A 24,425-nucleotide genomic window follows, 5' to 3' on the forward strand; every position below is an offset into this window, starting at 1 on the left:
TCTGGTAGTGCAGATCAATTTTCAAGCTTAGTGAAATAAATGAAGGACTACTTAGCCCTTCTTCCTATTCCCCTTACCCCCAAATCCCCTCCCCTGCTGGAGTCAGTCAAATGTTTCATTTGTTTTTCTGGTTTACTATTTCATCAAAATCCTGCTTTGACTTCAGCGATGATAAGGTGACTTTGAGGACTAATTGTGTGTACCTGGCTCTAAGTCTCTAATAAACATTATGTTCAGCTTTGCTCCTCGCTGTGTTTGCCCCCACAGTCCATCAGTTTGGAATTTCACACTGATGTTTAGTTGACACTGTGATTCAGCAATACCATAAATGTACTTTATATTAAATAGCAGAACAAGTCGTGCTCACTCCCTGGTCCTGCTCACTTAATAGCCAAGGATAAAAGCAATAGCAGTTTTCAAACAAGCTCCATATGCTTAGTTCAACTAATGAAGTCTGGCATAATTTAAGGAGAAGAAAATTTGAATCCTTGTAATTAATTTCTCTTATAAGACCAGGCAGAAGCATTTTTGCTGCCACAAACTACTTACAGTTGTATTTACAGTACGGAACAGGATTGCATCCAGCACAACTTTCCCATTGCTAAATTGCTTTTCTTGTCCTACCAGGAATAAAATTGGGAAAACAGGAGGGATGAAGAAGGGAGAGAAGAATACAATTGGTTGTGTTCACAGATACATAAGTTAAACAGACCTACAGAAATATGAACTACTGGAAAGCTCTCAAGGGATTTTATGCCAGCATAGCTCTCAGCACTACTTCACTTCATAAAGAGGAGTTCAAGGCAAATGAGAAACACCACCCATAGCTATGTGAAAAGCCTCAGAGCTCAAAAGTGAGCTGTGCTCTGCTGTATTTTCCTATTGTGGCTGAAAGATTGAAACTGCTGCTTGTCTTTTGAAGATAGGCAAAACCCCCTTGTTCTTCCTTCACCCTGCCTAACTGAGCCCCTCAGCTGGTAATTCAGCCAAATGCTCACACATATGGCAAATACAGAGTGAAAAATAGAATGGGTTTTCTGGGTCACTTGACTCCAGTTCCTTATCCTGTGATATTACCAGGTCATGAAGGGACTGTTTGTGAGGATATGGCATATGCCTTCAAAGAAGTATCATTGTTTTAAACTATTTCAAGGGACAGGCAGCTGTAGATTTTCTTGCATTAAAGATTAAGGACCTTTTTAAAATTTCCAGTGTGTATCATAGTGATAATCAGAATACACATACATTGTTCTTGTCCAGAACTGCCCTCTATCAGAAACAGCAGTCTGCCTTTTCCTCCTTGCATAGTATTTATTCCCTTAGTACATTTCTGGAGAACAATACTCTCCTCTCTAAATGTACACTGAGCCTTTTCCTATATGGAACATGGTTTTCCTGCTGTACCAATCCCTTACTGCATATGTTCTTGTTGGAATCCCTGCTCTGGACATATGCAATCACAGCTATACATGCTGAAATGAAATAAGCAGTGTGGTAGTGCAAACCAGCAGCAGTTACTGGGAATAGGTCACACAATAACATTCCGTGATCACATTTACCTTCCTTGAAGGCTCCCCAACACTGCCCATATTCATCCCCTGTTCTGCTTGAATTCTACTTTTGTTTTCCTTCACTGTTTCCAGCCTAAGCACTTCTCATTTGTTGCAAAAATTCTTGTTACTGGCCCTTCAGGTCACAACCTTGTTCTCTGTGCTATTAAATTTCATTCCATTTGTATTACTCTTGTCCCCAAGGTCAGTGAATCTTTTTGTATGATATCCAGTCATCCTCCCAACTGGCAGCTTGGGTCATCAGATTTCATTAGTGCATTCCTCTGTTTTTATTTTAAAGGTACCACTCACCAGTTTAAAGTTAAGTACACAGGTGCTGGTGTTTGCAGAGCCCTCGATCAGGGGATTTTATCACACAGAGAATTTGAAGTTTTAGTGAAGTTTCCTTTGTTTTAACACGGCTCTCATTGAACCAGGACATGGGTGGGAGGAAATAATTTGCCCATCCTTGCCTCGTTGACTCATGGCAGCTCTCATATGGGAACTCTCCCTCTTGTTCAGCCCTGGTGTGTGATAGGGTTTGGGATGTGGGCTTCATATACTTATTGCACACATTAGGAAGCTCTGATGCTTTCTTTCATAAAGAAGTTTTATCTCTAGGTCCAGTTAAATAACAGGCTTTTCAATTATCTTTGAAAGGAGATCCTAATAAAAACATATAAATCATGAGATCACACTGTTACCTCTGTTACTGAGGATGCTCTTCAGTACAATGAGGGAGATAATTTGGGAGGAAGGGCAAAGGAGAATAAACCCACTGGGCCCACATAAATGGAAAGGTGGGGGGAGGGGGGTGAAGTTTAGCTTGGACCAGTAGGTACTTTTGGTTTCTGCCCCTCTAAACTACAGAAATTTTGTTTCCTTTCTGAGGAACAAGCTTCTGAACTCAGAGTCAAAGTGTTCTCTTGGGACTTTTTTCAGTCATGCGGTAGAATTGCATGATCCCTTCTCACTAGCATCACAGAAGCACTCAATTGCAGGATAAACTGAGAGATGTACTGTGGTTAAACACTAATAAAAAGGAAGGAGGTGCAACAATGTTTTTTTAACCAACTCAGTTAATTTCAGACTTGTTTTGAATTAACTTTAAATATAAGTACTTCCTGAAGTTTAAAACAGGATCATGGAGACTCCATCTAATCTGATGAACTAATTATTGTTCTTTGTTTCTCAGCTGAAGAGAGGAAGACACCCAGTGAATCTAACAGTCCATCTTCATCTTCACTGTCAGCACTAAGTGACTCTGCCAACAGCAAAGAAGATGCAGATATAACCCCAAAAAACAAGGGGTCAAACAACCTGCTGGTCATTTCTGTAGTGCCTGGTAGTCAGACCTCAGTGAACACTGAAGAAAAGTCAGAGAAAGGTAAAAAATTTGTTTAACAAATGCAAACTCTCACTCTCTATGCAGTCAATCTGACCACAGTGTAAAGACTAAGTTTTCCTGTTCTATTTTTCAGGCTTTGAATGTGTTTTCTGTAACTTTGTCTGCAAAACAAAAAATATGTTTGAGCGTCACCTGCAGATCCACCTGATCACACGGATGTTCGAGTGTGACGTGTGCCACAAGTTCATGAAGACACCTGAGCAATTACTGGAGCACAAGAAATGCCACACTGTCCCCACCGGTGGGCTCAAGTAAGGAAAGCAAGTACACAAACTTTTACTGTGTTAAGCACCTTAATACTATGGGGATAGGACAAAAGGAAGTCAGTCAGAAAGGGCTGGTTAACTAATAATCCAGACTGGGGGCTTCCTTGTATTTAGATGATCCAAGGTCTGTTCTTCAGGCTCGGATCATTACAGCAGATTGGTAACCTAGCAGCAGAGGAGCTGTAACAAACTGTGGTCCTTTCCCCATTCAAGTCAAAGAGGAGACAGTATGTGATGGGTCCTACAGAGAATGAGGCAGTACTGCAAAGAGCTTTTGGCAGAATAAGGGTTTGTTTCCAAGGCATCAGAGCAAAAAGAAGCACCCAGCACAGGCTTTGTTTTGCACCTGGCTCAAAGAAACTAGATCCTGTACAGCCTCTGCAACTAGGTATGAAGCTACAACCTTAAAGGTTATAGCTTCTGTATACTCAAATCCAAAGTCATTTCTCTCCAAGAAATGGATGCTTTCTGCTTTGTCTGCATGCCCCATAACAATCACTATTGTATAAATTACCATGTAAATGAGTAATACAGTCTTTTAAGATAAAAGCCTTTTTGGTTTTGGCTGTGGTGGTGTCTTTAAGGTCTTTTGGTGCAGAGCAGTGTTTCTAGAGAATGAGTGTGCCCTTATGTCAAAGTCAGACCCCTGAGGGGAGGAGGGTCTGCTGGGGCCATGTGCTTGCTCTCTGGGCAGGCAGTGTGATGTTATGAAAGAGGCACCTCCCTGGTCTCTGTCTAGTCCAGCTGCTGCAGGAGAAAAGGCTGGAACCACTTGGAGCCCAGCTAGGGGTGAGCACAGGGCTCCCAGCTCCTGCTGCTCTTGCTGAACAGATTGATGTTTTCAGTGTGCTGTGGCTGGGACGTGAGGAGCGTGCCATGTTCAACGTTACCGCGTGCAGCTCCCTCGGTTTGTGCTGCAGCTTTGGAAAACTGGTCCTGTTTACCAGGCAGCTCTGGTCTCTAGCTCAGTAGTTCCACAGAATGGGATCTGTGGTCACTTGAGAGGAGATGACTGAATCTGGGAAGACGACCAGATTGAGAAACAAGCAGTGTGTCAGAAAGACGGGATGTCTGTCTTGGACATACAGGGTACACATTTGGTTTAAACTGCGTAAAATCTGTTCTATTTACCAAGGAAAAACCATGACAATAATATGACTCAAGTCTTCCCAACAGAATGGGTTTCTCAGTCTTTACTCCTGCCCAACTCAAGTAATAATTAGGTACCTTGAAAGCTGCATCTAAGAAAAAGCTCTGATTTATTTTTTTTTAAGGCATCCAGAAGAGCCTGAAGAGAACTAAGTAAATTGTATTTTTCTGTCTCCTGTTTGCTGTGGGGGAAGAGAAAAAAAACATGATTCTTCCAGCTCCAGGTCAAAATCTGAGATTCTGATCCAGAGAGCACCCAGCCCAGGAGAGGTATGTGTGCATTGACAGCCAAGTCCTCTGGTGAAAGAGATAATCACATTAGAAGCCTCAGTGACAGGCTCCCTCTCTGGATCAGAGTACTTGACGTGCATCAGGAAATGTGTCCAGGTGTTTTAGTATCTCTTTGTCCTCCTGTTACTACTCACTTTCCTCAAAAAACTCTTAACTTGTAGAGTAATATTATACCTGTATATGCAACCAAATGTAGCAAGGAAAACATGCATAGGGAGAGAGAGAATCTCAGCTTAGAAATTATCCAAAATGCCACAAGATGATTAGCAGACCTGCTAAACAGTGAACGCAGATGTGTGGCAGCTAGGGACGTTGGAAGACAGTAGCCAGCTGCCTTAGTTGTAAGTTTTTTATCCAGCTCTCTGAGCTCACCAGTTCCATGTGGAAGGTTCAGTACAGCAGAGATCCCTGGCAGGGAGCTGTCCCCACCAACTTCCTCTCAGCTGCACCAAGCAACAGTGGGTGTGCTTTGGGTTTGCTGGGTGGCCAGGCTTGTTCAGTGTGCAGCTCAGGCTTCTTTCCAAACTTTCCTGATTCCCTTCTCGGCCCCTCCTGGCTCAGGAGCTGGGGTGAGGCCCTTTGCCATGTCCACCCCTGGCCAGATGCTTGCTGCTGTGAGTAAGCAGAACCCACATCCTGTTCCTGCACAGGAGCAATTCCTGCCATGGCAGAGGCGGCTGTAGGCGAACACTGCCAAGCACACGTCCCTTTCAGCATGGCTAGCTCATCTCCCAGAAATGGGAGTCCCTACAAATCATCCTAACAGCCTGGCTTTCAGTTGCTCCTAGCAGGATACCCAGCAAGTTTATTGTTCAAGGTCACATAAAAGGGAATTCCTAAGCTTTTGCTTTACGTGTGGTATTACAAGTTTATTCCATCTTTACTTAAACAGCTGTTTTCATACTCATCTGTAAACACTCACTTTAAACCACTTCTTAATGGAAAAAATGGCTAAAGTGACTTCGTGCAAACACTAGGAATCGTTACACAAAGTACCTGTGCATCAGTCACCCACCCTGCACACCCCGGCCTGCTTTGGGGGAAGACCCCATCAAGGTAAGCCAGAAGATTAAAGGGATGCTCCTTCAGAGTGAATCAGTGTTTTACTAGGAATGCCATTAAATGGGCAAACCTCCTCTAAGTAGAGATGTGTCAAGGCGAACCAAGTATTGGAAAGAGGTTCCATAGGGAGAACTGAGTGCCTTTTTCTCCTCCTTAGTAGGTCAGAAAGGGGCTGAGTGCCAGGGTTAAAGCAGGAACACAGGTCTGCCACATGAGTGACTCTTTTCTTTGTCCCTGCCTTCCTTGCTGTGTTGCCAGGTGCCCATTCTGCATCTACTCCACGAACCGCCCTGCAGCCATGGAGTGCCACCTGAAGACTCACTACAAGATGGAGTACAAGTGTCGGATCTGCCAGACAGTGAAAGCCAACCAGCTGGAGCTGGAGATGCACATCCGAGAGCACCGCCTTGGCAACCATTACAAGTGTGACCAGTGTGGCTACCTGTCCAAGACGGCCAACAAGCTGATCGAGCACGTGCGTGTCCACACCGGCGAGCGCCCTTTTCACTGTGACCAGTGCAGCTACAGCTGCAAACGCAAAGACAATCTCAACTTGCACAAGAAACTGAAGCACGCTCCACGCCAGACCTTCAGCTGCGACGAGTGCCTGTTCAAGACTACCCACCCTTTTGTCTTCAGCCGCCACGTGAAGAAGCACCAGAATGGGGACTGCTCTGAAGAGGAGAAGAAGGGCCAGTATTCAGCCTCCAAGGAAGCCAGTCCACTCCTACCAGTGAACAGCTCCAGGAACCTTCTGTCCCCCCTCTCAGTTATGTCTGCCTCCCAGGCTCTGCAGACAGTAGCTATGTCAGCTGCGCACGGCAGCGGGGCAGAGCCAAACTTGGCAGTGAAAGCCTTGGCCGTCAACGGCACTTCCCTGTGCTTTGATAAATACTGGAACTCAGAGTTTGCCCACCTTATTCCTTTAACAATGTTTTTCCCCAAGAACCACTACGATCTCACATTCCATCCACCCAGACCTCAGACTGCACCGGGAGGTGCCTCTTCACCTAAACACTCCTTCCTTGCCTACCTTGGACTAACAGAAAGGGCAGAAACTGTCTGAGGGCAGTTGCATTCTGTACCAAAAATCCCCCAACAAACCCAGCAGGTTATACATTGCTGCAAAACGTAGCCCCAAGAGGTAACGAACACTTGTACTATATCATTAGTAAGGTTTAGCAAATGGCTCTGTGTGTATACTTATTGCATTGACATGAAAGCTGCTTTATTAAATCTCCAAGAGGTGACCTACTGCATACTTCTACCTTCAGAGGCATGTTCCCAGTACTCTTATCTAAGAAACTATTTTGTCTTGTTAAGCTGAAAAAAAAAAGAGTGTCCTTATTGGCAATCAGCACTTGTAAGATGACATATTGATGCATTTTATTTTTGGGCTTTGTGTGCGTGCGGGTGTGTGGAAGAGAGGCTGCCTGTAGTGTGCCATGACATTGCTTTTGCACATCCCTTGGATTGGCTTATTTAATCATCCTTCTTTTCCCCTTTTCACTTTCCACACTTGCTCCCTGCCTTCCCCCTGCCTCCCCCTGAACTGTGGAGCTGTAGAAGGAGCAATGTTTGGGGTGGGGCGGGGGGAGAACTGGTGTATTATTTCAATGCTGTTTGCAGCTTCCTTAAGTTGTTTGATGCCTTGTATTCAGTTGTCAAGGTTTGAGGATTTGGGGTAGAACTGATGAGGAAAAAAAGTTACTTTCAGCACTGCAGGATGAGAGCAATGAAGAGTGTGTATGTCCACACACACACATGCAGTGTGTGCAGCCACACAGCAGGTCCAATTCTCAGCTCTCACACAGGTGTGACAAACACCTGCCTCTGGGTCACAGCGTACATCTTTTGTTTTAAAAGGGCATATAAATATTATATATATACTGTATTATGCAGTGGTTACCTTTTAGTTTGCAGGAACAACTTGTATAACTAGAATTCTATGGTGGGAAAAAAAAATCCAACAAGGGGATTTAAAAAAGGGTATGGTAAATTCTGGGTATAAATACTCAGACTAAAAAAAAAAAGGCAGTTTTGCACAGTGCTTTAGTCTTGCACTAGTTTGTTTCTCACTTGCAAAAAAAAAAAAAAAAAAAGAAAAAAAACAAATTGTGGGCTGAAGTTAATAAGACTGTTTATTTGAAAAGGTACCAGTAACTTCTTTGAAATATAAAGCTATAAAAAGATGCTTTTGGAACCATAAAGTTCTCTTTTATACCCTCACTATTTCAATTGTACTTGCAAATTTGACAGTCCTCTCGCTCCCCTCCATGTCATCAGTAATACTTTATTCCTTTCTGTTGATGGCAAATAGAGTGTGTCCTGCTAGGAAGCTAACTTTGTACTTATTTAATGCTCCTACTCGTGGTCATTAAAATGACATGTTATATGTAGCACTTTATTGCAGGAAGAAGCAAATGCAGATTGGTTGTATAACCTTTGTTAATCTCAAAATGCCAAGAGTGATATTAATGCAAGAGAAGCTAACTGACTGTTAATCGATTTCTGTTCCTGAGACAATTTAATATGTGGGAAGAAAGATTGGGATTAAAAGCACTCTGTTTTACAATTGGAAGCATAAAATGTGAAGCAATTCAAAATGATCATGTGACGTACAGGAATGCCTTCATACTGAATTATTGTTTTCCATGGTGTCTCTTGGATTTGGATCTGGCTGTCTTTTACCAGCTATTAGAAGTGTCTGACCTAGCTTTTGCCACAGTCCCCTCCCTGTCCCTTGGCTAAGCCACTGTAGGAGGTGCCCTGAGTCACATCTTTCATGCTATCTCCCCACCCTTGTGCTATCCTGAAGGAACTTCCTCTGCAGGTTGTTGTGGCATGAGGGGATCTAACCACCCCTTGTTTGTGACAGCAGGAAAGCAACAACCCAGTTCAGGAAGGCATTTCTTGTCCAAAAGGGCTCTTGGCCATGTGGAAAAGTAGAAATGTAATTCAATCTTCATTAGTTCTTAAATTAAGCTTTATGTAGAAAGACTTTCTGGATGCAGAACTTGCATCACTTCAACCTATTTGCAAGATTTCTTTGTTTGTTTTGTACTGAGATGGCCAGACATTCTCAGTTTTGTACTGAGATGGCCAAACTGACCAAATTCTTCCTGTTTGTGTAGGACATCCTAATCTGCACACTCCTGTTACCATACTGGAAGCTAGTTACAAGGGGGAAATATCCAAAATCATAGCAGGTTATCATTTGGCATTATTAATTACAGGACAGAGAAGTCTCACCATTTGTTTACATTCCAGCAGACAGTTTTGGTTCTATTGAGCACTTGGCGGTTCTGTCTATGCAGCAAAGAAAACCCATCAGCTCCAAACTGCATGTAACCTTCGTGAACAACTCACCTAACTCAGGGCCCTGCTCTCCAGGCTTTACTCCATCAGAGCTCCTGCTCACACCTCCTTGGGAGGACAGACAAAATAGAAAATACTGTGTTGGTAAGTACTCAGAGCATAAAATAGTTACTATCTTGACAGCATGAAATCTGCAATCTGTATCCAGCAGCTCTGCCAGTTCTGTAAAACACACTCCACACACACATCTCTGACCACAGCACAGAAAAACAAACACTCCCACATCAAAAAGCTTGTTTTTCACACCAACTACAGGTAAAGTACAACTGTCCAGGAGGAAGAAGAAGGAGGAATGCTATAATAATAGGCCACTGTATCTAAACCAAATGGCAGTTTGAAAGGGGCTGGAACTTCCAAGAATGAGCTGCCCACGTGCGACCGCCACGTGCTTTGACCATGTTCCACTGCACCAGTATCTGACCTGGCAGTGTTTAGTGTACCTGGGAAATTTGTCTAGCACTTTGGAAAGGATAAATTCATTCTTTCTGGCAAGTTATAGAAGTTTTCTCTGTAAGGAAAAGTGTGTTAGGAGGTTTTTATTTTTTTAAGAAAAAAAAATACACTATTTATCAGAGCTCTTGCATATTAAATAAATTGTTTGCAGTTCAAGACTAAAGACAGGAATGATTTCCAGAGGTTCCCCCTACTGATTAATGACCAACAGTTCTGATAAATTCCCCCCACCATAAAGGTAATTTCATACTGGTTTTCACTATGCATTCTTTAACAAAAGCTGGCGTGTTTTTTCCATTCAGTAATTCAGTTGAAGTTCTCAGCACTTTTTTCTTTCTTCCTTTTTTTTTTTAAATTGTTGTATTATGTTCAAATATCATTCTGTCAAGGTTTGTGTACATTAATAAAAATTTGTATTGTATAAAGCTTTTTGCATTATAAGGCTGTACAGGGTCATTTTGACAGTAACTGGTATATTTCTTTGCATCTTATGTTGCATTGCCAATTTCTAGTGTATCCAGTTTGGAAGTACAATATACTCTAATTAAAAAGGTTGGCTATATATTCTGGTTTCTTTTGATTTTTCCTTCCTCTCTTTTTTTCACCTTAAGTATCAACTCTGAATTAGAGTTGATTGGGAGGGAGGGGGAAAGAATCCTCCTACAAGACAAGAAGATAACATCTGCCTTTTTTTCTTCTTATCAATGATCTTAATCTTCCATTTTGAAATGGAAAATGAAAGCTCTGGCTCTCACTCCTGATGCAGAAATACAGCAAATATTCCTAGGTCAGCTCCAGGACTTCACTCTTGTACCTTGTACATGTTGCTAGGTGTTGGAATTCACCTTCCTTGGTCCTCTTCTGCTGCTGACTCCTTAGCTGAAAGAAAAGCTTTGACACAGCGTTGGTAAGTCATGGTGTTTCTCAAGATGTGGTGTCTCTCTCTCTCTCTTCCCACCCACACTGTATCTGTAATAGAAAATATACAGTGATACTCTCTGTGGAGTTTTTTGCACTGTACATAAATAGTTATCCTAGCAATTAAAAGGCAATCATACAAATCATGCCCAGAACAGCTGTGGATGCCCCATCCCTGTAAATGTTCAAGGCCAGCCTGGAGGGGACTCTGAGCAATCTGGTCCTGTGGAAGGTGACCCAGTCCATGGCAGGAGGGTTGGAACTGCATCACTTTAAGGTCCCTTGCACTGCAAACCTTCTATGAAGACATGCCTTATTTGTTAAAGTAAGTTCTAAATCACCAAAACCAGACTGCAGAATTACTTAAAATAAACTGGGAGGGGGCTGAGTTATTTTACTGAATTACCCTGACTGCCTAAGTAGGCAGCTAGCAAGTCTTATAGAAACTTCAGCCCTTGAGTTACTTATAATAAGCTTTTGTTTAAAAAATCAGGCCCAGTCTCAATGAAAACATAAACTGCCTGCAAGCAGCCCCTGTAGCTTTAGTCTGACAGAAAACCCCTGTGTTCACCCAAATAGGGGTATGAGTGTGATGTGCTGAGATGAGATAAGGAGCCCCTGACCTTTGCAGCAGGTGGCTCTAAAAGCCTTGCAGACCTGCATGATTTTAATCAATTAACTTTCTCTAGTCTGTGTTTTCTGATGATATTCTAATATCCATGTCTGATTACAGAAAACAGCTCCAGTTGTGTACTCTTTCAGGAAAACAAGAAGTGTCCTGTTTTCATTCTGAATCTATGTACATTTTTATATTTCAAAAAATAAAATTGCCATTTTTTCATAGTTATTTCTTAAAAATCCTACACGTGCCATAGTCATCATGAGCCTAGCAGAACAGGGCTTTAAGAGAGGATTTGTGGGGAAGAAAAAAGGCAAACCAAACTAAACCAACAAACCTACAATTTTCTGTAACACTTCACTGTCAGGAGGGCTTCTCTACAGTGGAGGGGATGGCATCATTTATGCAGAGCCCTGGTTTAAGATCCTTGTTGAGTTAAAAATACATCAGTTATGCCCCTAACAGACAGACATCTGCATTATATCATCCAGCATCTTATCTGCTGCTAATTGGCCTCCTTGTTGACAAGTCTCAGCAGCAAGGTTAAGTGCTGGCTGTAAAAGCGATGTAGCCTCTTGCCCGAGGGGTCAGAGCTCAGGCAGACCGTGCTGGAGCCTGCATGGCCTCTTTCCCTGCTATATATTTTCTGGGAGCTAATAAAACACCAGGGCAATCACTCCTGCCTGGAGTCTGCCAGCCACCACGGAGTCTGTGGAGCTGTAGCAAATGGAACTTCATCTTCCCAGCACAGAGCACTCAAGGAGTCTGCAAAGGAAAAATCCCCTTTCTCTTGCACCAAAAGTTTTAAAAACTCCCTGAGATGCAATGAAAAAATCCCTAAACTGACAGCTAACCTTGAACGTGGGGCAGCTGATGCCTCAGTGTCCAGCAGAACCCTTGGAAAAGGGATGGGGGCACACCTTGACTGAATTCACAGGTGCCATTTGAACCAAAGACTGGGATTTTAGCTGGCTGCTGGGCTCCTTGCAGAGCTGTTGGGGACATATCCTAGAAAGACATCCAAGTGGATTGGATGCCAGGCAGTACATGAGGAATGCAGCTGTTGGGCTTCCACATGGGCACAACATCTGCCTTTGACCAACCTGGCAGGGGTTTGATTTACATATATGACAAGGAGAGGGAAGGAAACTTAGAGCTGGAACTGAGCAGTAGCAGGGGTAAGGGAACACACTGACTGGAAATGTTTCATTAAGTAAAAAAAAAGAAAAAACAAAGCATCCCCCAAAAAACCCAACAACTGTACAGAAGAGCAGAGCATCAGGTGATAGTGTGGCACTATTTTTGCATCCTGTGGCAGCCTATTTCCCTGTTTACAATGGGGAAGGGCTTTCCATGCTTGGCTTTGCTTTGCTTTTGTTTTCTTTGTAATTGTTTCATTTCCCTCCACCTTAATCATGATTAAAATCAACATATGGCACAACTAAAAAGTCAACCCCCTCCCCCATTCTTTTTCCAGTTTAGGCTATAGTTAATATGAAAAGACTTCAAGTAGTAGACCTTCCTCTTCTGTTTGCATTTAGTTCTCTCCACTTTACTTTTCAGACCTCTACTTTCTATCACATACCTTTCTTTTTCCAGCACTCCTCAGACAGCATTTCACTGGAAGTGTAAACTTTGGATTGTTACTCTTCTGGGAATGTGCCTGTTTAAATAAAGAGGAGAAAAATGTTCTCTTGCTGAGCCCCTAGACCTTCATGCCAATGTCTGCAGCACAGCCTAAAGTGACCAAAACCAAAAATAGGCCCTGCTTCCTGGCTGGTCAACAAAGCATCAAATACTTTCTTGATTCTTTCCCTGCTATTTAAGCCTGGAATGTTCATTCACTCACCAGGCCAAGGAATTTGTTTTTTAAGAGATTTACCAGGAAGCCAGTTGGGAGGGTCAAAACCCTAACTGAGGTGCTCCCACCTGGGTGATGGCACTTTGGAGTCACAGATACAAGGCTGCATCAGTGAAGACAAGCAGGTTTCTCCCAGTTTGCTCTCACTGCCTCGAGTTGCTACAAATTACCACGAGCCTGTTCTAGGCCCTGCTCAGGGCTAGAACCAGCAAAATAAATTAAGACAAACTATCCACGTCTGGTATTCCTCGACTGCAGGGATTAACACTTGCCTGGTATCCAGACTCCCAGCACAGAGTGTGCAATTGCATTCCAGCACACTTAGAAGCAGTGCTTGTTTTAGCAGTAAAAATCACTGGATCTTTCTTTCCTGAAACTGAGAAAAACATTTTAAATGGGATGGGAATGTAAGTAAAGATAAATAGCTGCAGGAAAGCTCCTTCCATCAACAGGGTTCTGAAATAATATGAATACATTGGTGACTGTCACTCATTCAAGTGACACTTTTTAAATGTACCAGAATAGCTCTATTCACAGGTGTTACCAGAGCAATGCCCACTTGCACACTGAATATTTAGTAAGCAAGCATTAAGACTTCATGTTTTTATACTTAGCTCCCTATTTTTAATGGGACTGCATACCCAGAAGTTAATGAAAAGCTCTAAATATAATGTCAGTGTGATTTAAAAATATGCACTGCATCTTTTAAGTTGACATTTCAATTAAAAATAAATAAGATCCATTTATATGGTGATACTGTGATAAGATTGCATCAGTCAAGTTTCATTCCTACTCAAAGTGACAGATTTCTCTAAGTCAGAGCCAGAAAATTCAGTCCTTCAGCAACTTCAACCAGCAAAATATAACTAAGGGTGAATTTAAGCACTTCACAAAAATTAGGGTATCATGTTTCAAGGATAAATGTATTTCACAGAATCCTATAATCGTTAAGGTTGGAAAAAACCTCCAAGGCCCTCCTTTTGTTATTAATGGATTAATTAAGACACTTTTTTATTATCTTTCACAGGAAAGGCCAGATTGAGTTGCAGCTGAGCTTTCACCTCTCTGATTTTCTCTCTGTATGACCTAATGACATCCTTGTACTTTTCCTCAGTTACCTGCCCCTTCCCCCAAAGGTCAGAAATCCTTTTTCTTCCCTGAGTTCACCAAAAGCTCCCTGTTCAGTCAGGCCAGTCTTCTTCCCTATCTTCACACTGTTACTATTCTGTGGCTAGTCATAGTGTTAAAAAACTAATAACTGCACTCAACTTTTGTATTTTTGCCATTCAGCCCAAGTCACATGAGTTGTCATTAGTTTTTCGTCACCTAATCAATAGCTTGTCAAGATCCAGGCTCCTATTTGATGGTAGAGACTTTAAGAATCCTCCACATTTAGAGAGCCAAAAGAAAATGGATGGGGTATGGTTTTGCACTGTTCAGAAAATCTGTTTCCCACTGAACATTTTTAGTTTCTTGGGCTAGTCTAAGAAAACAACCGAGACAACTCAATAGTAGTGACCAGATATAAATGAAAAGATCACCCAAAACTGTCACTGGCAGCCAAAAGGTCAGGACTGAAATGTCTTGTGGGATTGTTTCCTAACTGGCCAGAAGCTTGCATGGTTCAAAGCTCACTCTTGGCACTGCCAAATGACCAGGGACTGCTTCCTCTCATGTCATCTGCCAGTTCGTGACAGGCCAAAAACCCAGAAGAAATCCCTCAGCTCTGCAGCCCTTTCTAGAAACCTCAAAAAGCCAGGCTACTTACCTCTGACTCCTCTGAGATCTGCTGTCTGTATGTGTGTTGACAATGAATTCACTGTGCAAACACTGAAAGCCTGAGAACTTGCACCCCAGCAGAAGTGCACATACCTGGTCTCCTCTTGCACAGGGCTGCTTTGTTGTAACAAGTTGCAGTGTCATAACAAACTCAAATCAATTATCTTGCTCCAATGTAAGACTGCCAAGTCCCTCACATCATCTCATCACAAGCTTTCTGAAGACTTCTTTCCTGTAAACAAAAATGGAAAAAGCACTTACCCAAGAACACAGTTAATATTGTCAGTCAAGCCAAGAGAAATCTGACATCCTACACCATCCCAAGGATGCATTCAACTTGAATTCTGATGCTATCCTTGTTTATTCTTTTCTTCCTGGCTATAAAGAGGACAGCCAGAAAAAAAAAGCTACCTCAAGGAAAGGTACCCTCCCACCTCTTTCAAGTCTTTGAACATCTCCCAGCAAGGTGAGAGAACACAGGCAAACCTTCCAGCCACAGACAGAGGCTGCTGCTGAGTGCCTGACTCCAGCAGGCAATCTGGGACACTGGGCAGAGGCAAGAGAGGAAAGCAGCCCATCCTCACAGCATCCATCTGCCCAGCCCAATATACCTTGTGGGGCTCTTGGCAATTAGCACAGTTTCTCTGGCTAAGGGACAATCAAGCATGTGCCAAAGCCCATCCAGTCTTCAGCTCTTTACAGGGAGGAGCTGAGATTGGCATTCTCCAGGAATGGAGAGGCAGGAGTTTGAGACACTAATCAAAGATCTGTTAGTCCTGAAACCAACCCCTTCTCACCAGCAAGCTCAGTATGGCTGTGCCCTGACAGAGCCTGCAGGTTGCTGTGGACATGAGAGGTGTCAGAAAACAGATTAATGCAGCTTATCTAGGAAATGGGAAATGCATCCTCATGTCTCATAGGCTGCCATGAAAACAAGCAACTGTACTTTTTCTTATTTTATAAGGCAGGGTAGTTAACCTTGAGGTACTTCAGTTCAAAATGTGGTTCTTTTTTCCTGATAATGATCAAAGAGAAAACTGTACTTCAAACCCACATCCCAAAAAGGTGAACAGCAGCCAGCCAAACCAACTGCTCAGGGCACCTGCTGCCAATGATCTACCCTCTCCCTTGCACAAATAATGTCAGGAGATAAACACCTTCTTTAAGTAATTCCCCTTCCTCATCCCCTGCCTGCACATCTTGGTTTGTCTGTGCTCATATCACACACACCTTCAACTATTCAGGATCTCTTTAATTCAAAACATGAATTAACATAATTACACTAAATACCACAATGCAGCAACTTTTTTTTTATGCAGGAAAAAACTGTAGACAACTCAGTCAGCAGCCAGATTAAAACAAACCAGTCTTTCTGAACAAAAGGTTCTCTTTCTAGAGAGTTGGGCTCATTTATTACCTCCAGATTTAATGGACTGCAGATTCCTCAGCTTTTGGGAAATACAATTTGACAGTATGTAGAGGAAGATTGATTTTATTTATACACATCTATAAATAAAGGCTCCATACTGTGGCATCAGCCAGTCAGATGCATGATATAACTTCAGCATCTCTTGAAGAGAAACAGCCAGGATTTTGGGCAAGGGACTACAGTGTGGATCATTTTCTAACTCTAGATGAAAAAAGCATTTTCCCTCATCTAACAGTGGTGAAGAGGTACCTGTGAGATACCTCTGCCAGCATTGCCCTATCAGGCTAGAAAGGGCTCTGTCAGCCTTTGCCAAACAAGCCACAAGACAGAGACGCAAAGATACAGAGTGGAAAGAAATAAAAGAGAAGTGCTTTGCAAAAGTGGGACTTTGCCCTTAGTAATTAAAGGTAGCATGGATTTCACCCTAGCTCTAGCAGCTCTCCACCTACAGGGAGAAATAAGGAAAAGGAGAACAATAAACAGCACAATTCACTGTGTGAATTATATAACACACCTTCATAAGAATCTGAAAGTATGAGCAGAAGGAAGCTTTGAGGAATGGATAGTTTTAGCATAAACAAAAGATATCCAGGGGGGAAAAAAGTATTTGTGAGATGATCCAAATGGATTTTAATCTGTTTGGGCTATAGAAAACAGGTTTCCTGACTAAGAGAATGACTTGAATGACTTAACCACAAACGGGCCTCTTCAAAAAGTTATGCTCTTAAAGCTATTTACACAACAGCTGGGACTCCTAATTTTCCCAGCCCTTCTTCTTCTCCAGCAACAGAACATTTTGTATCCTCAGTAGCTCTTGCCCATTGCAAAGCAGTGAAAAAATCCTTGCCAAAGAGAGTCAGAAATGCAGAACCCTGAAGGAAATGAGACCTGAGACAATTGATTCAGAACTCTGCTCACCAGTTTTTTTTCTCTGGTTCCAAGCAGCCCAATACGCTTCTGAAGGACCGTGGAGCAGTTTGACACATTGAGGAGGGGAAAAAAAAGATGGTAACAAGTGGTTGTTCTTTTTACCTCAGCTGTAAATCTGAGCACAACACCCAGGGCACAGCATCAATTCCAAACAAGTGCAGGCAGATATACAACGTGCTGCTTGCCCCGATCAAGCCACAGAGCAGCACCAAAAAAAAAAAAAAATAAGGCTCTCTAGCACGACATAAAAATACTCAAATCCATTGTAAGCAGGAGCTCAGTTTTAAGGAGGTCTAAACTCTCCTAACTCCAGAAAAACAAGACCATTATCTAGACAAAGCCTACCCACAGTCCCAAACAGAATTCTTAAGCAGATGCAAATTTCAGATGGTAATGCGAGTACTTTTAAGGAGCAGTGTGGTGCAAGAAGGCTAAAGACTTGGAAAAAAACATTCAAATCAGCTAAAACAGAATCTTTGATAGGGGCAACATGATAGTTATAACCTGGTGAGGTTTTAGGGAGAAATAAAGATGCTCTGAAAAAGCACAACTAACCCCATGTGAACCATCCAGGAATTTTATGATAGGCAATCAAATCACCAGTGCCATGATTGCTTTGGTCTAAGTCCAGCTAATCCAGTGATGGACCACCAAATCTGTGGGTTGTTTCATGCCATGCTTGGTGCTTTAATCCTGTATGTTTTGACAGGTTTGTACAAGGAAAGTTGAGGACTGACAGCAACTCCCCAAGCTCCTGGAAAGGATTCATATCATGAAGAACCACAAATCATCTGATACCAGAAAATACAAACCACATAGACCTTGAAACCTCCCTTTTTGCTACAAGAACTCAAGCATGCTCCAGACCAGGAGGATGAGCTGAGACACTCTAGAGGGATCATTTGTCTCTTTTTTTATAGGATGTTTCACTCAGGTCTCTCTTGAGCTCCCTAGTAGGGAAGGCAGAGGTAGTCAATGCTGAAATTATGTCTCCATTAGCATTTGCCATGAATCATTTGGCCTCAATCACAAAAAGAGTTTTTTGTCTCTCCCAGAAAGTGTACGCTTTTTCCTTTGTGGCACTGTTTGACTCCATCAGGCTGACTTCATCATCTGGAAGAATGAAAGCAGGATGCCCAATCAAGTACTAAACATCACTCCAAACCACTAACATTTACAATTCAATCTCTGATCAACAAGTTTCAGTTGTGAAAACTCAACTGTAGTTCAAAAAAACCAAACCAAAACACATACACACAGGGGGAAAAAAATCAACCAAACTTCAAAAACTCTGAATCCAGAAGATAGTTTAGCAAAACAAGAACAAAACAAAACACACCACAGTTCAGCACAAACAACAAACTAGATAAAGGCAGGGAGCATCAACACTGCTTTTTCAAAGCAGTGACTATTATGACTGGCACCTCTGAGAATGAAACAGAGCAAGCTCTCCAGTGTTTTGACCTCCAGAAGGTCATGTTCACAAGTCAGTGACTGTAAGAGCCAAGCTGGCATTCCCAATGCCCACAACAATAGCTCCAATTACTTCAACCAACAAGCATTAAAAAACAAATGCAGCACATAAAGCTTACATTGCTCTGTTAATTCAAACACATATATCCATAGACATGAAGAAGAGAGAACAGCACCCCTGCCATCTCTGGATGCTGTACGTGCTCTGCTTAACTGTCCTTACACATTTTGGCTTCCACATTTCTTTCTCTGGAGTTTCCCTGTTTGGAGACTCTTCACCCAAACTCAAACCATAATGAGATGGAATAAATGGATTCAATATCTATTTGCCTTGTGAATGTCATTCTTCCCACCGTTATTCACTGCAATTCATCAGCCTTGGCTAAGACAAAATATCATTTTGTTCTTCTTTCAATTGCAGATGCATAGATCTGGGGGCTTGCTGAAAAAATAAACTTGTTTCCTACATAGTACTTTTGAATTTGCTGAATAACCTAGCAGGTCAAATAAATCATTTTGAGAAGAAACAAAATCCTTCAGTAAGTAGACTGTTGAAGTAAAAGAGTTCAAAGGGGATCAACAGCATTTTATAAAAGGCAAATTGAAATAAAAATCTACAAGATCCAACAATAGCTACCAAATAACCCATCCCCAAAGTCATTTGAGGAACAGCTGAGACCAAATCTCAATGAAAGCCCCTTTGTAAGTACGAGCACCCTCTACCCTGTCCCACTGGGTGGGGATGGGGTTTGCCTGTCTCCCTGGGAGGCCTAAGGCCATCACCAAACCTGGCAGCCCTGTGGGCTCCCATCCTTGTACTCCAGCTGCTGCACTGCCAGGTATGACTGCCACCAAAATCCTCTGTCACCTCTCTGCTCTCCTCAGGCAGACAGAGCTCTCTGCTCAGTGGCTTCCAAGGGGCAGAGGAGCTGTGCTGACCTGAAAGGTGAGCTGGATATTGCAGTTTAATGTGGCTGCTAATCAGGAGGCTTTTCATGCCTACTTAGTAAATGTCCCTATTTACTTTAAATAAAGCTGTGTTAGAAGAGACAAAACAAAAATACCTATCCAGAGTATAGCAGACAAACCTAACTGTGAAAGTGATACTGCTGCAGAAAAATATGATGCAGCCCATTTTGCAAGGTTGCTAAATTATGTATTAGTAAGGGTGGCACACAGTGACCTATTAATACATCTAGAGCCCTTTGTTGCCATATTATCAATAACAAACCTTCTGCACTATTTTGGGAAATGACCTTTCTCCACAGCATGGTGTAGCACGAGCCAGGAACCTCCTGAGCTGTAATTCCAGCTGCACCATTGACTTGCTGCATGGTGAGGGAAAGTTGTTTTAACCTCCCAGGTGCTGTTTCTTTTTCTGCAAAGCTGTAGTGACACTGGCCTCCCTCTCAGCTCAGTGGAGTGCCTCACTAAGTCCAAATATTTGAGCAGAGCTTTGGGGATGCAAAATGCCAGATCAGTGTGACACATTGCTGTAGCTGCTTAAGGATATTAACAGAGCAGAAATTCAGCTGCAGCTGGATGAACATATTGTGCAGAGCTACAAGATTCTCTTTTCACAGGTGAGAATTTATTGCCACCAGCTTTAGGCTACAAATCACCACCCAGTAACTTGTCAGTGTTTTCAAGACAGAGTTTCTTTCTCAACTCACAAGAAAGGAAATCTCAGTGCTTGGTCCCACCTACATGGCAGCAGAATTCAGGGTAATGTTAACAACCCACATAATGGTAAAGGATACACCTAAAATAACAGCATACAGGGACCACAGGATGAGAATTACTGGGACGAAAGGAACACACAGCAGATACTCAGTTTATGCAGCCTGGAATATTTCAAATGTCAGAAAAAAAAAAGTTGGGTTACAGGAAGTTTCAGAGATTAAAAAAAGAGAGCAGAGAGAGTGGAGACTGTAACAACACCAGCTCTTTCTCTCTCTCTCTCTAAATAAATAAATAAAAGTCATGACTAAATGAAGTCATTCTGAAAACATGAATTATTTCATGTGCATATTTCATTTGCTTTGGCAGAATATTCCCAGGATTAACCCCCTCAAGCTACAGGAACAGGTGGAAAACACAAAATACAGGAATGTGCATAAGCACTCAGTAAAATTATAGGAAAGATATATTCCCAACTTAGAAAAAAACAGTCACATAACTCTTTTCCAAGGGGCAGGGATCAATTTGTTTCCACCACCTTACTTCTCTCCTGTGTTATTACAAAAGATACCATCAGTATTTGAGAGTCATCTAATAACTCTCTAATAATTTAACCAACAGTTTCCAAATAAAATTTACTTTGTGGCTTGAAACCCATCCTGCTAGAGGAAATTCCATTTCAATCCCATTGCACTAGACAGCACAACTCAAATTCCTAAATCTGCATCCCTAGTTCTTCAGAAATGAAGAGAGTTTCACAGTCTGGAAGATTTAACCTGAAAGCCACACCACCACACCCATGTTTACATGAGGAAGTTCCCAGGGTGAGCGCTTCTTCCATCGTGATGATCCTCAAATGCCCTTTAAAAACTCCTTAACTACTATTTAAAAGCCCTTTGTTTTACAGACAGAGAGCAGTAAATTTGGCATGGAAGTTTAAGCATGACATGATTCAAGTTTACAAGGATTAAATTACAGCAACTATTGAAATCCATGTTTGAATTTAACATTTAATATGTCTCTACTGACAGATTTCATTTACTCATCCTAATTAACAGAGCCCAGAGACTGCTTTTTACCTTCTTTAGACTGAACTACGGCCAAAATGTTCGCCCTGAGGTGGGGCACAGGCATCCCTAAGGCAGGTGCTGAGCGCTGCCATACAGCACCATCTAAGGGCTCTCCATAAGTACTGCCGATGGATGGAATGAGTCAAACCTATGGATTGGCTCGTGGATGCTCCCAGTCAGCTGCCAGGCTCCCAGGCACACAGCAGGGTCACCACAGCAAAACTCTCTGAGCAACTGTTTCCTCTCTGAGTCGCTGCCACTGATTCATCAGGAATTTTCTGGAAAACGAAGTTACCAAGAAACTGCCTGAGGAATAATTTTCAGAATAACAAGATTTACCTCTGTCATCAGCAGCAATTTGTTTCTCTCTGTGGCAATCTCTTGGCATGCAGACAAGGTGGTTTATTACAAACACTCTAGATTAAGCACAGGAGAAGAAAATGTTATGGTTTCTAGATTTAGAAATGGAAAAACAAGAGCTTTAATTCTATCCAGCTTGTGCAGTATTTAAATCTCTATTTCAGCTTTTCCAGGCAAATTTTTTTTTCTTTGTAATTTATACAGGTCTTGCTCACGAAAATATCTTCTTCTGGAGTGGTTTTGTGATGTAATCTACACAGGGAAATACCACACTAACCTGAGGATCCACTTAGTCCAGCCTTAATCTGAAGGAACACTCAATGAAGAAAAAAAAAATTATGAAGGCAAAAGTATTCAAACTGTCCCACAGAAAAGCCCTTGCATGTTCGATGTTCACTAAGGTTCAATGTTCAAAAATGTCAGATGAGAGCTATTCAGACTAGACTAATTTACAGGATCTGTGCCTGTCTCCACAGCAATGTTTTCTGAGATTAAAGAATTGGCAATGGGCCAAACAAGATTATTTTAATTATCCCAGTTTCCCTCTGAAATTTCCCGTCTCACTGCATATGAAGTTTACACCCCAAAAATGGAAAACTGACCTGCCTAGCAGGACAAGCCTCAGGCAACCTTTATTCTAGGACCTTATTCCATCACGTGTAGGCACATGCTCCACTGCTGACCTCTCCTGACCTCAGGGTGTGGAGAAGCAGCGGCATTTCTAACACGGAAGGAATTGCGTGTGGTGAGAATGAGTGTCTGGAGCAGTGTCTCCAGCTAAACTGAAAGACACATGCATCGTGCAAGACGTGAAACTGGGACTTTCAACACATCATAACCCAAAATAACTGTTAAATGTCAGTACAGAAATACAGCATTCAGTGGCTTTTAGTCATGCTAGTGCTGTAGAGTGGCCATTGTTGCAGGTGTGGAAATGACAGTACTAAAGAGTCCCACATTAAAGACTCCTTCATTTCCAAGAATGCCACATTCTAATGGACAGTGAAAAGGAAAAGTGAAGGACAACAATATTTGAACTGAAGTCTGAAACATTAATTTTCAAATCTGATCAGTTTCTATTGGCGCTGCACACAGAAAGAACCAGTCAGGTTATAAGTGCTGCATCGTAGCACTAAAAAACAACAAAAAAGGGTTTTTTTAACTTTTACTGAAACTGCTTCTAAAAGCTTATTGATCTTGACCTACTTCTAGTTCCCTATTTCTCCTGTAAATCAGAAGTTAAGAAAACTTCGGTCTCTTGTTTTGAGTCCTGCAGATATCAGATATTAGCAGCTGTTGTTCAGTGAAGACAGACAAATCATACTCACAGCTCTAAATAAGAAATCCTGTTTGAGTGAACACAATTTGCTCTGTTCATCAAGCAAGGGCATGAAAAGTCATTCCTCTCAGTCTCAGATGACAGTCAGGATTTCCAGGTAGATAATTTTGTTAAGATTCATGCAATATAAAAAAAAAAAAAAAGAACAATATTTTCAACATAATTCCCATTCCCATTTGCTGATTATTTTTCTTGATTGAGCTCTGCCAGTCACCATGCACTTGCCATGCTTTTGACATGGCATGTAGGGCCGAAGACAGTTTCTGATCTCAATTATGCAATTACAGCAATATTAGTCCTCTCCATGAATTTTACAAGACTGGAGCAGAGTTTCTCTTTAAACTTCAGAAGAGGAGGGACACAGAGCATAACAGGCTTGTGAAACACATGCTGACCTTTTAACACATTGACCTGTAGTGCTCTGAAAAGCTACTGATGAATAGAGGGGAGAAGTCAGTGCTGGAGGAGAAAAATGAGAAAATCACCACACTGACAAGGCCTTATTTTCCACCTAGTGTCCACAAGCATAAAGGTGACTCAGGATAACATTTCTGGCAGAAAAAGTATACAAATACTCAGCTGTTTCTTACTCAGATCTAGGTGTAAAAGACAAGCATTTGAGAACAGTCAAAGATCCTGCTCCAAGCCTCTGATATTGTAAGACACATTAATTGTTGCGGCTCCTGGTGTCACTAAAGAGCCTTGGTCCAGTCAAACAATTTACAGTTTAGAGTTAAGGTGAAACAAGCAACTTACTCCTTGCTCCTTGTTTTGCAGGTTTTGCCAGATTTTATCAGATAAAGGCATGCATTCAGTGCAGACCCTCAATCATTTTCAACCTCATTCAATACCTCTTCTGGTTCAGTTTGTGAAATCCCCTCTAAAAGATGGAAACCAGGAAATTCTTAGTGCCCCAATTTCCTCTATGGATTATTTTGCCTACTTCAAAATACTAGGAAAGCTTCTCTAAATAGGAACAGACCTTACTGTGGTGGCTGAAGTCTTTCTCCTTCCATGAGAGGAGGGTCTGACATCACAGTCTGGGAACCAGCTTTGATCCTTTTCCTGAAAAGAGGCAGGATACATCTTAGTATAGTTACTTGTCCCTGTATTTCCCATCCTCCACATCTTCCTAGAATGGTGCCTGCTTTCTTCTAAGACTTGATGAGAGAAAGAAAGAGCAGCAAAGGGCAAAGGTAACCAAGAGGTCAAGAAGAGATGCTTTCCCTCAGATGCAGCTAACAAGGCACAGCATAGGAGTTTCACACGGCTTCAGAAACCCTTGTTCTCCGCTGGTGAGCTCCGTCCAAGCCCGGGTTCACCGAGGTTACAGCAAAAGAAAAGGTTGTACTTTTGTTGATCAACGCTGCTAAGCAACAAGTCATAAAAACCAACATCACCCTTGTCTTC

The 24,425-nt window shown here is 42.1% G+C and overlaps 1 protein-coding gene and 1 long non-coding RNA gene across 4 annotated transcripts in view; one reads left to right on the forward strand and one right to left on the reverse strand.

Moving 5' to 3' along the window:
• ZNF827 (zinc finger protein 827) overlaps positions 1-10,119 on the forward strand; it is a 99,192-nt gene extending 89,073 nt beyond the window's left edge. The window contains exons 12-14 of one of the 3 annotated variants that reach the window (XM_033061403.2): positions 2,746-2,937; positions 3,032-3,209; positions 5,985-10,119. In XM_033061403.2, the coding sequence (XP_032917294.1) occupies positions 2,746-2,937; positions 3,032-3,209; positions 5,985-6,792 (1,178 nt within the window). In that variant the 3' untranslated portion in view covers positions 6,793-10,119. Of the gene's footprint in view, positions 1-2,745; positions 2,938-3,031; positions 3,223-5,984 lie in introns of all 3 variants that reach the window. The other 2 variants (XM_033061404.2, XM_033061405.1) reach the window with 2 other exon arrangements.
• Positions 9,626-23,975, reverse strand: LOC122149393. Its single transcript, XR_006162984.1, has 5 exons — positions 23,005-23,975; positions 21,656-21,732; positions 14,828-14,966; positions 12,680-12,757; positions 9,626-10,526 (listed from the first exon to the last, which is right to left on the reverse strand). It is a non-coding gene; the product is annotated as an uncharacterized LOC122149393 (long non-coding RNA).
• Between the last annotated feature and the right edge of the window lie 450 nt (positions 23,976-24,425).

The sequence above is a fragment of the Catharus ustulatus genome, chromosome 5, assembly GCF_009819885.2.
Source record: "Catharus ustulatus isolate bCatUst1 chromosome 5, bCatUst1.pri.v2, whole genome shotgun sequence".
NCBI lineage: Eukaryota > Metazoa > Chordata > Aves > Passeriformes > Turdidae > Catharus > Catharus ustulatus.